At 54.7% G+C, this 13,525-nt stretch overlaps 1 protein-coding gene across 8 annotated transcripts in view; it reads right to left on the reverse strand.

The window, feature by feature from the left end:
- Positions 1 to 340: 340 nt before the first annotated feature.
- Positions 341 to 13,525, reverse strand: part of RBM19 (RNA binding motif protein 19) — a 142,811-nt gene continuing 129,626 nt past the window's right edge. For 4 of the 8 annotated variants that reach the window (XR_013522403.1, XR_013522401.1, XM_078338132.1 and 1 more), the window contains 2 exons: positions 3,071 to 3,183; positions 341 to 2,505 (listed from right to left, as the gene is read on the reverse strand). Coding sequence is in view for 4 of the 8 variants with exons in the window: in XM_078338132.1 (XP_078194258.1) it covers positions 3,086 to 3,183 (98 nt within the window). In the remaining 4 variants the exon portion in view is untranslated. Of the gene's footprint in view, positions 2,584 to 3,070; positions 3,184 to 13,525 lie in introns of all 8 variants that reach the window. The other 4 variants (XR_013522404.1, XR_013522402.1, XM_009004730.5 and 1 more) reach the window with 2 other exon arrangements.

Below are 13,525 nucleotides of genomic sequence, written 5' to 3' on the forward strand. Positions count from 1 at the left end.
TCGCTTTCCTAGTTCCTGTTATTTTTGAGGGGTAAAAGGCTCAGGGTCACTGAGATCTTGCTCAAGCTCCAGGTTGTCCCTGTACTGACTGATGTGACTGAGGGACGGTGGGTGGGGGGGCTGGGTGTGGAGAGGAGCTGGGTGTGGCTACTGCAGTGAACTGATCAGGGGCTGCCTCCCTCCGAGAGGAAGCAGAAGCTAAGCTGGGGCGGCCAAACTTTTGGCTTCCCTGGGCCACATTGGGAGAATTGTCTTGGGCCACACATAAAATACACTGACACTAGTGATAGCTGATGAACTTAAAAAAAGAAAAAAAAAAATCACACACACAAAAAATCTCGTTTTAAGGAAGTTTACAAATCTGTATTGGGCTGCATTCAAAGTTCAAGCTTGGGTTGGACAAGCTTGATTTAAACTAAGATCTTAAAGGAAAATAAAAAGGAGCCACACAGGAAGACTAGGGGAAGGGCATCCAGGCAGAGGGAAGAGCCAGGGCCAGGGCCCTGGGGTGGAAGGCTGCCGGAAGGAAGGCTGGGGACAGCAGGCACAGGGTCAGGTGAGTCGGGCTGTAGTGCGGGGGTGAGCAGCGGGGCTTGACTTGCCACGTGTGGGGGAGGCCTCAAGGGTTTGAAGCTGCAGATTGACATGATCCAGCTCATGGATCAGCCAGGCCACACTGGCTGAGCCGGAAGAGAGGAGATGAAGGTGCAGTCTGGTGGGTGCGGCATGAAGGGGCACCCAGAGACCTCTCCACTACTCCCGTGTGCTTACAGACCTGCCCCTTCCAGACAGGGCTGCTGGGGCCAGGCTCAGTACATGGTCTCCTGGCTGCCTGACTCCCCATCATCAATTCTGGGCCAGACCTGGCGAGAGGCTGGAAGCTCTCCCTCCTCTTGCCACCTTTCATTCTCCTGCAGTCCCCGAACCTCCCTCGCTCACCGGCTTTTTCTTTTGGCCACAGGGAAGGCAGCTACGCAGGAAGGGCCGGACAGCCCTGATTACCATCACTCCACCGTGTGAGCTCGGGAGAGTAGTGAACCGTTACGGAGCCCAGGCAGGCCCAAATGCAGAGCCCACGCTTGTTCATCCTGCATGAAGCCCTGGGCGGGGCTGAATCCTGCTCTGGGGAGGTTCTAGAAGCATCCTCCTGGCCAGTTAAGTTGGTGCCAAAAGATGCCTGCCTCTGCACCAGGCCCGTGGGTCTACACCTTATTCCCCGCTGGCTCCGGTGGTGTGGAAACGTGAGTACAAATTGTAGAGGCCAGAAGGTTCAGCCAGAAGGAGCCACGTGCCGCCGAAGAGGACGAGCAGTGGGAAGGCACGAGGTCGGTCTCCAGCCCTTTCATTCTACAAGACCCAAGGCAACTTGGGAGCCTGGTCACCTGAGGGTCAGCCTGGATGTGGTTTAACAGCGACCTGACTGCTCAGCCCCCACATCCAGAAGGCTGTGGTCAATACGACTCTGTGAGCCACCCCACTCTAAAAGCTGGAGAATGTGGCTGGGCATGATGGCTCAAACCTGTAATCCCAGCGCTCTGGGAGGCCAACATGGGAGGATCACTTGAGGCTACAGTGAGCTATAATTGTGCCACTGCGTCTTGTCCCTAAAAAACTTAAAAACAAAGGGTTGGGGAACAAGCCATTCTGTGTTTTTTGTTTCCATGAATTCTCAGAGATGAGCTCGCATGGCTAAGGGGGTGCCTGCCCTAGAGGACACGAGGTACAGCTTGGTCTTGCAGGCTGCCAGCTCCATGTGGCCTTGCCTGGGCTCTGGGCCACTCCGAAAACTGGATGAAGGCCAGAGCCTCATCCCCACCAACATGCACAGACCATGTTTTATGTACAAAGTCTGACGATTCCTGAATGCTCATTTAGAGCCCCACCCAGTGATTCTAAATGAAAGCAAACAAAAGCGCTGATGACAATCTTCTCTGGGCTTTACTTGGCTTGGCTCACTTAATTCTGGCACCATCTATCTGAGGTAGGCACAATTATCACCCCCATTTCCTAGAGAGAAAAACAGAGGCTCAGACAGGCTATCGTTAGTCTGAGGTTACACCTCAGGCAATGGTGACATCTGGATTCAGACCAAGGTGAGATGCACTGCAGTTCTTGCACTGCCCTCTCCATCTTGCCCGCTGGCTGGTGCTGGTACAGGCCCTTCCAGGCAGGAGGCTACATCTCAGGCTGGAGGAAATGTGCCCACAGGCACCTGAGAGAAGCTTGGGGATGCTGTTGGCCGGTGGAGAGGACCTCGATGCATTTCACAGGGCTCCAGGCCCATGAGCAGAACGAGGCCGCCAGGAGTGACATCATTCGGCTCAGCAGGACAGCTTGGCATCTGGGCTTGGAGCTTGATGCTTCGTGAGCCACTGGGAGGCTTCCCTGGGTGACAGAACCAGGGCTTGTGGTCTGAAGTGACAAGGACGGGCAGGACAGAGGCCAGGTCTCAAGCTGTGAACAGTCCCTTAGAAAGATGTAGGTGGGAATTCTAGCTCAGCAGCCCTGGAGCGGGAGGAGGAGCAGGGCTCAGCACCATGCCTGGCACTCTTCATGCATTATTGCGTTGATTTCTCTCTAAAACTGTATGAGGTAAGAACTAGCCAGCAATGGGAAGGCTGGCCCCAGGAGGTAGGAAACTGGGCGGGGGTCTCCTAGCTTGAGCTTGGACATGGAGTTTCATGTCCAGGCAGCCTGATGCTAGATAGCTGGCCCTCGTCCCCTTACTCTCCTGGGGTGGGATGGGGGAGCAAGGGTCCTCACTCCCTGTGTAGCTGTCCCCAAGTGTCTCATCCTAACACGGCTGCACACTACCCTGCTCCTTTGCATTCTTCTGTGCCCACTACAGAGCAGGTGTGCAGTCAGTGTCTGCTAGAACGCGTCACTGATGAAGCCTGGGAGCCCTGAGCTGCTGGGCAGTGGCCTAGGCCTTCCTCATTCCCTGTCCCCTCTGACCCTGGACCAGTGCAGGGCGGGGCCGCCTGCTGCTACCCGCCCCGCCCCACTCCCCCCACATGGTAGGGAATGCAGAAGCTGGAGCGCCAGTCCCCAGGGCCCCGGAGCCACGCACCCTCTCGGCACCAGCTCACAGCTGAAGGGTCTGCTCCTCGCTGTCGCTGTCACTGCCTTCCAGCTGCTCCAGGATCTCGTCCAACACCACAGACCGCTTTTTCTTCGGGGGCTCTGTGGGAGCCCAGATGGCAAGAGAGGAGAAAAGAACAGCCGAGAGGGTTGTGAGGCAGGAAGAGAGAAATGACAGAGGAAGGAGGGAGAGGGGAGATAGGAGCCGAACACCGGGGTGGGGAGACAGAAGAGAAGCCAGAGGAAGCGAGAGAGGGAAGGGGGAGAGAGCAGAGGGAGAGAAGATACAGAGGGAGGGGGAGACAGGACAGGAGAATAAGGAAAGACGAGTAGGGGAGAGAATCAAAGTGGGAGATGAGGAGGAGAGAGAAACACCAGGGTCAGTCTCAGCATCACCGTGGTGGGGCTGCCTCCCTTGCACCCCCAGAAACTCTCCTGCTTCCCTGGCCATACCCTCCTCATCGTCCACCCACAGGGGAAAGGATTCCCTCGAGAAAAAGAGGGAGGGGGTCGACTGTGCTGCTTCCTCCCAGCAGGTCAGAGCTTGGCTTGGAGGAAGCTGAAACCCTTCAGAGAGGCTGAGCCAAGCTGTGGGCTGGGGAGACGAGTGGAAGCTGCTTCTGTTTTCTTGGAGGTCAGGCTAATGGTGTAGTGCATGGCTGGCATACAGCAGGTGCTCAATAAGTAGTAGGTGAACAGAACAAATGCAGAGCTCAAGGATTCCAGAGGAGGCACGGAAGGAATGACAATTAGAGGTGGCTTTGAAGTGGAGGACTATTTGACTCGGGCTCTGAAGAATGCAGACATTTTCTGTGAGGAGGGGGGACTCAGGGTCATGGAGAAAGCATGGAGGTAGGAAACAGCAGTGGGCTCAGCCCCACAAGCAACTCCCAATTAGGCACCATCACGAGCACAGCTCCACTCCTGTCAGGAGCCCCAAAGGCAGGTTACCTCTTGCTGGTGAGGGAACTGAGGCACAGACAGGCAGGTCTGTGGTCACCCAGCTAGGAAGTGGTGGAGTCAGGATTTGAACCCCAGTCACACTGAAGCCCAGTCTTTCTGCTTTTCATGAAAGTCTCTGACGCTGGTCAGAGAACTCCAAGGAGATCAATGGTGGCAGGAGAGGACATGTGGGGTCCCTTGGCCCTCTGGGAAAGAAGCTGGGGGAGGCTGGGATCCAGGCTGGCTTCCTCTGTCAGTCCCTCTGCTAGTCTAACCGCTGATCGGTGGGCAGCCTAACTCGCAGTAAGGCTTGATTTGTACAGAGGCAGTGTAAAGAGGCTGTCCAAATCTCTCACTTTCCATGGCCCAAACACCTCCGCCAATAAATCACCCTGAGGTCCTTTACCTCCATCTCTCCACAGGCTGGGAGCTCCCTGGAACTCACAGCAGCAGCCTAGCCTTTTCTACTGAGACCTCCCAGGGCCAACACAGTGCCTGGCCCAGAGATGAAGCCTTGGTTCCCCTCTGCGTGGTCCTGGGCGAGTGAGTTTCTCTCTCTGAGCCTGTTTCTTCAATCTCATCCCTCTGAAATCAATTCAAACGCTGCCCCCGTTTCTCATCATCTCCATGGCTGCATTCCTGATCCAAACAGCTCTCACCCCTCACTAGAGACCCTCCTCCCACCAAGGATCCCTCTAAAACATGTGCATCAGATCCAGCACTTTCTAAGAAAGCCTCAAGTCCTCCAGAGGCGTCACTGCAGCAGGCGCACCTGCCCCTGCTCGAGACCTTTGCGCCAGCAGCACCCAGACCTCCCTCCACACCTGAGCTCCAATGCCACCCACCCCGACACGTTTTAGTACCCACGCTGCTGCAGGCCTTTCTTTGCATGGTATGTTGTCCCACTCGCTGTGTCTCTGGACTTAGCACACTGCCTGGCACCTAGCAAGTGCTTGTGAAATATCCCAGAAAGGGGGGTGAGCGACTGGAGCAAGGGTGAGAGAGAGATGGCAGAGCCTGCCCCATGGCGAGGGTGTGGAAAGTGTGGGAGGCCCCCGCCTGGCTGCCACCTGGGAGCCTCAGGCCTGACAACTGTACCCATCATTGCTAATCATGGAAAGGGAGAGGGGGACAGGGTGGGCTGGGGTGGTGGAGTGGCAGCCTAGGGCTCAGACATGGCTTCCTCTCCTTCCTCACGCCCTCCTAGATGCTGTCGGTTTCCTTATAATTGCCAGCCCTGGAGGTTCACAACGGCCTCTGGAAATTGAATTTGTGGGCAGGTAATAGAAGCGGGAAAATAGAAACGCAACAAAACAAGGCCTGCAGGTGATTGCTGGTGCCCCTTCCATCTGCTAATGTGGGTTGAGGGTGGCAGCTCCTGGGGCAGGGGTCCCTGCCTTCCTAGGCCAGGCCTGGCCTGGGGTCTAAGGGGTGGCCAGCGGTAGCACCAGCTGCCTCTTTCCTGGGATTTTTGGTTCTCTCCCATGTCCTGACAACTCAGAAGCGCTGGCTTGGGGGAAAGTTCTGGCCCCATCAATTGTGTTGGCTCAACCTTTAAGGCTGACCTGGACTCGGTGCTTCTTCCCCGAGCTCCTGCATCCCTGGGCCCTGCCACCATCGCCTCTGGCTTTCTCTGCCTCCCTCCCATGAGTCTAGTCTCCAAGAGCAGCCAGGGGGAGCTTGTTAAATCCTCCATCACAGCATGCCGCCCCTCTGCTCAAGCCTCCATGGGCACCATCTCACCTGGGGAAAAGCTAAAGCTGTCAGCTGCCAGGGCAGCCCTGCCACCTCTCTGCTTCAGGCACACGAGCCCCTTCTTGGCTCCTGGCCTCCAGCACTCCCACCTCAGGGCCTCGCATCTTTTGTTCCCTTGGTTTGGAATGCTCTTCCCACGGAGCCACTCAGGGGCCTTCGCTTTCCAGCGAAGCGTCCCTCTTTATTTAAAATCCCAAGTCCCCCAGAGTGCCCTGATGTACACTCCTAACCCCTTTCCTGTCCATTTCTCCCACAGCGCATCTCCCCATCTCACCGTGTTATGTTTCCACCTTACTATCTGTCTTCATGCCTTCTGGTCTGGCGGGGGAGATGGAGAAAGAACCAGATAGTTGTGCCTCAATTTCTAACCTGTAAAATGGGTACACTAGGGGTTGTGGTGAGGCTGAAATGATTAAAAAGGGAAACACCCGGCCCCTGGTTAGGGCTCAGTCGATGGTGCTGAGACCCACGCCTGCCTTACTGTTACTGATAGGAAAGGTGTTAATTTCATGTCTCTCTTGGCCACTGGGTCAGTGAGTGATCACAGGGCGGGGGCTCTTACAGGGAGGCTAGCTTATGATACATGATCAGTACACAGTTGGCAGGTCAAGGAATGAGATGATATGATTCATCAAGGCCTAGGGAAGTACGAGTCCTGCCTCCTCAGTTTGCATACTGGCTATGGGGCAAGGGACGTAGACGGTACACTGGTGCCCACTGACTCCATGGCTATGGAAGTCACATGATCTGAGGTTCCAGCTCAGCCACTGACTGGCCAAGTGACCGTGGGACAGTCACTTCAGCTCTCTGGGCCTCGGCTTTCAGTCTACACAGTGAAAATAGAAATAGGGGCCACCTCACCGGGTGGCTATGAAGATGATCAGGTTCACAGATAGGGCCTGGAGTGCCCAGGGGCCCACTCTACTCAGGAGCCACGACTGTGCTTCTGGGCCTGGCATATCTGCCAGGGTTCAGGCTGGGCCCCCAACGGCCCCCCTGGAGGATGCGTCAGGCCCCGAGTTCCCAGCAAATGACACCCGCACCCCCCGCCGGCCCTGCTTCCTTGAGGAGCACCCTGCTTGCAGGGAACAGCTGCTGAAATCCCACTTCCCCGACATCAAAAGCCTCAGTGGGTTTTCACCAAACAAACATAATGCAGAACCGGAGAAAGGTGTAAAATAAATAAAAGAAACAAGCTGTGCATTTTCTTTCAGTATTACAGCTGCACCCGAAGATAAACAACAAGTGAATGTCACCAAACATCAATACCCGAGAAATTAACTTGACAAAAAGCTCAGCCGTCCCCCGACAACCCCCCAGTCCTGCCCCCCTCCCCCCCAACCTCCAACCACCATTTTTGCATTTCTGGAGTTCCCACCTAATGATTTTATTTTTCAATTAATTCCTTGACAGAATGCCAGCCTGTGTCTCTCCCTTCCCTGGCTGGCGCTGTCGGCCCTGCGTGGAAGGCACAGGCAGGCAGGGAGAAAGGCATGGGCGGGGGTGGGGGACTGTCGGGAGGACAAGAGAAAGCGCTTCGTGGGGTTTTGTTCCTGAGGCAGACGGCGAGGCGAGGCGAGGCAAGCCGGGGGAGAAGAGCGTGGCTGATAAGGGGAGAAGCGAGTTCTGAAAGAAGCCCTGGGAAGAGGCAGGTGTGAACAGCTCAGGGAGAGGAAAAGCGCTGGGTTAGGAAGCCCAGGGCTGGATTCTGAGCAGAGAGGCCTGAGGTGCAGGGTGAAGGGTGTTGGATACCTGGTGCTGGGTGGGTGAGCTGTCAGGATCAAACCCTGCTGCTCCTGGCTGGGAAACCTCAGGTAAGTTGCTTCACCTCTCTGGACTCCTCTCAGTTTCTGCAGTTACTGAATGGTGATGAAATCTACATGCCTAAGGTGCGCAAGTCTATTAAAACAGTGAATATAAGTATATAAGGCCTTCATAACAGTGCCTAGCACATAGCCAGCTGTCAATACAGGTTGGTCATTCTTACTGCTGTGGATGGAATCTGTTAGTGAGAGCATGAGGGTGGGCCGCTCCCCTCCTCTGTAACATGAGGACAAATGCAGCAGCCACGGTCAGTGTCCCATCTCCAGTGCCAAGGTGTTCTCTGGCCACAGGGGGATACGTGGCCCCAATGTGTGGCAGGCTGGAAATGACAGGCATTAAAGCCCCCTGGAGCAACCCACCAGCAGTGAGAGGGGTGAATGGGAGCTATGGATACACATCTCACATTCTTTGTGTCCTGGGGGACAGTCCTGAGGTGTGTGCCACATGGCTCTCAGGAAGCCACAGTCGGCTTGGGTGTCAGCTGGCCACAGCAGGATCTGCTTATTCCAGCCCCCTGGACTGGCTCCCTTCCCTTCCTGCCATGTCCTTGGATCACTGCCCAGGTACCTGCTGGCTGTACAAATCCACATCTCAGGGGCTGCTTCCTGGGGAACCAAGACCCCAGCATCAAGAGGTGACCAATGGGGGCCTGGCACGTTGGCTCATGCCTGTAATCCCAGCACTTTGGAAGGCCAAGACGGGTAGATCACCTGAGTATGGGGTTCAAGACTAGCCTGGCCAACATGGTGAAACCCTGCCTCTATTAAAATTAGCCAGGCATGGTGGTGGGCGCCTGTAATCCCAGCTACTTGGGAGGCTGAAGCAAGAATTGTTTGAACCTGGAAAGTGGAGGAGTGAGCCTAGATCATGCCATTGCATTCCAGTCTGGGCAGCAGAATGAGACTGTCTCAAAAAAAAAAAAAAAAAAAAAAAAAGTGACCAGTAGGATGGAGCAGGGCCTCCCACTGTGGACCCACATAAGAGTGTCTGGATTGGCTGACATGGTTTGCCATGAATAAAAAAAAAAATCAGTGACTAATGTTTAAAAACAGGGAGATGCTGCATGAGAATCTGCATTTAACTGGCATGGCAGATCCGTGAGTGTGGCAGACCTGCTTCCTCCTGGCCTACGGTAACTGACGAGGCCGTGCACTAGCTGCCCCTGGACAGAGGAGGCCTCTTATGGGGGCTTTTCTACCTGTTCCTGGAGGCTCCTGAGTTGCTACTTCCTGAGATAGAGGATAGGCAAGGCTTCCACAAATTCTGCTAAACTGGAGCCAGAACTGACTCTAAGACGCTGGGGTGAAGGGCAGGGGGATGAAGGAGGTTGGGGCAGACCGTGGAGGGTGGGATTCCAGGTCAGAATGAGGCGCTACAATCTTCAGACTCAGGATGTGCAGTCCTGGACCACTGCGGAACACCTCAAGCTCCCACCCTTGAGTACAAGGGTGCCATGGTGTGGGTACTACGGGGGGCTGGGTACCTAAGGGCTGGCCTGGCTTGGAAGGCTGCCTGCTCTGGAAGGCTGGCCAATCCAGACCCCCATTCTCAGCTGCTGGTGCCTCTGCCTGGGTCTCTCCCTGCCCTCCCTGGCTTCAGATCTTGCAGCCCCCACAGGCATAGCCCTCGGATACCCCAATGGGTCTGTATCTCAGCTCTGTGTACAGCAGGCACACAGTAGGCACACACAGAATAAAGGGTCCTCTTCAGGAGACTGGACTGGCTCCTAAGACCAAGCCAATCGCCCTTTACTGATACAGGGGGCTGTTTTAAGGTTGTGCCTTTTTTTAAAAAATAGAATCGTACCCTGTTGCCCAGGCTGGAGTGCACTGGAGCGATCTCGGCTCACTGCAACCTCTGCTTTCTGGGTTCAAGCGATTCTCATGCCTCAGCCTCCTAGCTGGGATTACAGGTGTGCACCACCATGACCAACCCAATTTTTGTAATTTTAGTAGAGATGAGGTTTTACCATGTTGGCCAGGCCAGTCTTGAACTCATCAGCTCAAGCAATCCACTGGGCTTGGCCTCCTAAAAGTGCTGGGATTACAGGTGTGAGGCACCACGCCCAGCCGGTTGTGTCTTTTTAAAACATAGCCAGTCCTTCTAAGAACTAGGTGTGATCTGACAGAGTCCTTGCTCAGAGCTGGTGGGCAGAAGCCTGGGCCGCAGACTGGCCTTTGCCACTATGGGACTCCCTAGAGCTGCTAAGCTCCATACCTCAGTGCTCTCACCTGTTAAATGGGGATGGTGCTTACTCTGCTGATCTTATGGGGGCCCTACAGGCTCCTGCCTTCGGTCACTCATAGCAAGCACCACCAAGCATACTCTATGTGCCAAGAAAAATGTGGGGGATATGGTGGTGAACAAAACTCCACAGGATAAACTAACCCACCAGCCACAGGGGCTGCACTGGGGCTCAGGGTGGTCAGGACAAGGTGGGACCTGAGTACTGTCCCTTGGTGGTCCCAGCCAAACTTGCTCTTCTGTAGACAGGACACAGTAGTTGTACCCACCACAGGGGATCTGATGAGATAAAGCATGAGCGCACTTAGCCTAGGGCCTGGCATGGTGGGGTGCCAGGCAAACACGAAAGCTAACAACAAAAGGGTCCTTCGAGGCCACCCCAGAGGACAGGCAGTGCCCAGCAAAGAGGGAATCCAGCTGCCCAAGACAAGGCTGAGGGGCGAGTGGCAGGGACCACTCCTCAGGCACCTACTGGCTTTGGACTTTTGGAAATTCTACCAGCTGTGTGACATCATTGTCCCACTTTTCAGAGGAGGAAGCAGCCACACTAGGGCTCTCAAAAGTCAAGTGGCCGTACTCTCCAAGCAGGACCTTGAGCTGCAACAGGGCTGGCTCCAGCCCTGCTGGCACAGCACAGCACAGCCTAGCCTGCAGTGGGGGACACCAGCCCAGGCTCCCTAGGAAGCGGGGGTCTCAACAGGAAAAGGGTGAACAGATCAGGGCCACGTAGCAGCGATTTCCTTTTCAAAAGCCATTGGTTCTCAACATAGCTGTCTGACAGCATCAGCTAGAAAACTACTGATCTTCCCTCTAGAGGTTCTGATGCAAATGGCCTGGGGTGGGCACGGGATATTGTGACTGCTAGAACGACTGCTGTTATTAATCTTGGTGCTGAGGACTCCGGTTCCGAGTGGCTGGAGACTGCGGGGCGGGGGGGAGCGACCACGCTTTACGCTCTGGGTGTCCTGTATATATGCAGAATTCTACGACAGGCCATGCACAGCCCCATACACAGGGGCTGGTGAAGGCACTGCAGCCTGGATTCCTGCGGATTTATCCTGAGCTAGGGCTGTAGGCATGGGCTATGCCTGGGGGCTTCTGGCCTTGGTCCCACGTGTTTGTGTTAGTTACAGATGCTGGGAGACCTGTGCAGGCAGGCTGGGAAGCAAGGGGAACGTCCTGGTGAAGGTGGCTCACTGCAGAGGGAAAAGGGAAAAAGAACCAGGAAACGTGGGAAGGTGTCCCCGACTCCTCTGCCTCAGGCCTGGAGGACTTCCAGGTGCTAGGGCTTGGTCCACATTAGCTACTGATCTCTTTTCCCTCGGCATAGGCCCTAGGTTGGAAAGCAGAGGCTGAAAGGGAGCAGCTGGTAACGTCTTACAGGGCCAAGGTATACTGATGTCTGCACCAGGACGTGTAGGTGCAAAGTCCCGAAGGTCCAGGTAGGAATACGATGGCATCTCACAGTCCAGGGGGTGTGGGAGACTGCAGGGAGGGCTATGCATGGTGGCCGCTGGGAAGCCCAGCCTTTGTATAAATCTGCAGCCATTCCTGCTATGCACGAGGCGGCTGGGAAGCCCAGCCTTTGTATAAACCTGCAGCCATCCTTGGGCCTGGCACCCTGTGGGAATGTGGAACCAGGGTGGCCAAACCTGATTTTCCAAAAGAGGTCAGCATCTTGATTTTCAGGTCAAACCTTTCAATAGCAAAATAGTGATGATTCATTCAAAACCGTTGTTTTCATATGTGGCAGGCAAAATAAAGATCTAATTTCAGCCGAGAGTTTGCCAGTGTGGTCTCTGCTCTTTTCTCTCTCTTCTCTGTCTACCAAATACTAGTTTCACTGGTGGTCATGCAGCTGTATTAAAAACCTTGTCTGTGTGTTTTCCTTGGGTTTCCCCTGGCTGGGCCAGCCTACAGTACAGAAATAAAACTGGCCACCCCCTACCACTAGCTACAACCCTGGAGGGAAACCCACCTTCCTCCTGCCCCCATTTCTAGCACTCTGGTCCCCAAGTCCCCAAACCGTCGTCCAATCCCAGACCAGCCCCTGCCCCTCCCAAGTCGCTCTGAAATTCTCCTTCTGTCAGTTTAATTCCGTGATCGATGAGGAAGAGCACGAGAAATGGCCCGGCACAGCTGGCTTCCCCGTTAGCCCTAGCAGGGATTCCTGGCCTCGCTGGCGACGGCTGAGTGAAATGTTTGCAGAACGCAGAGAACACAAGTCAATAACAATTTAGCTGGATTGGGAGCAAGTACCTTCCCTGCACGGACAGCCGCTCCCGGGGGAAGGGGAAGAGAGTGTGAGGGATATTGCCGAAGCACTTGGAATTATTTCCAAAACACTGCCCAGCGAGCCTCGGGTGTGGGAAGTGGGAGGAGAGAGGAGGGGGTGACCTGGCGGTACCTGCTCCAGCTGGCCTCTAGGGCCCCCAGCTCTCTGATTGGGGCTCCCAGCACCGCCAGCCATATGCACCACTTGGGTGCACGCTTGAGAACTGCCTTGACCAAAACAATTCCCTCCCCTTGATTTTCCTCCTCTGGATTTGGCCTGCAGCAGCTGCAGTAGCCAGGGGTGTGAGAAAGAGTGGGTCTCCTCCTCTCAACCTCTCCTGGAACTACTTGCCAATGTGACCAGGAGCCGGAGATAGATCAAAACTCATCACCCTGAACACAAAAAGTGATCATTTCTTTTCTTTTCTTTTTTTTGAGACTGAATCTTTCTCAGTCACCCAGGTTGGAGTACAGTGGCGTGATCTCAGTTCACTGCAACTTTCTGTCTCCTGGATTCAAGTGATTCTCCTGCCTCAGCCTCCTGAGTAGCTGGGATTACAGGCGCGCACCACCACACCTGGCTAATTTCTGTATTTTTAGTAGAGGTGGGGTTTCGACATGTTGGCCAGGCTGGTCTCAAACTCCTGGGCTCAAGTGATCCACCCAGCTCAGCTTCCCAAAGTGCTGGGATTATAGGTGTGAGCCACCTCACCCAGCCAAAAAGTGATCATTTCAATGAGGTCAGGGATAAAACACCCGCACATCCCCGGGCCCCACCCAGTCTTGGCCTTTCCCGTCAGGACTCGCGGTGGCCGTCAGGACAGTCTCCCTCTTTGCCTGCCTCCTACTTAGGTCTTCGATCCCTCCGGAGGAGGGGCTGCCAGAAGCAAGTCTTCAGGAGAAAACAAGAAGGACCCAGGCGAAGGAATGAAAATGGGAAGCTTTCAGAAAACCTCTGTCTCCAGGTCGATGGAAGGAACCATGACCAGGGGATATTTTGAATAATAAATTCTGTGACTTCACATCCTCGCTTGAACTTTGCAGACTGAGTTTTAAAGCCCGATGATTATGTTTTCACGGGCAAGATCAAGGAGGCCTATTTGCAAGGGTTGATGTGGGGATAATGGGCTCTCTCGGTCTCCAGTCTTTTGAAAATGTGTGGTCCTGTGAGTGATGAAGTTATGGAAGGGGGAAGGGGTGAACTCTTGCAGGCTTTAAATATCATCTGTCTGCTGATGACTTCCAAATTTATATCTCAGCCCAGACTTCGCCCCTGAGCTCCCAACTCATATATCTATCTGCCTGACATCGAGGGGAGTCCTAATAGTGTCTCAAATCCAAGCCATTCCCAACACCCCCAACACCCCCACCCAGCCACCTGTTCTTTCCCACTTCCTGGGCCTCC

Source organism: Callithrix jacchus, chromosome 9 (genome assembly GCF_049354715.1).
Source record: "Callithrix jacchus isolate 240 chromosome 9, calJac240_pri, whole genome shotgun sequence".
NCBI lineage: Eukaryota > Metazoa > Chordata > Mammalia > Primates > Cebidae > Callithrix > Callithrix jacchus.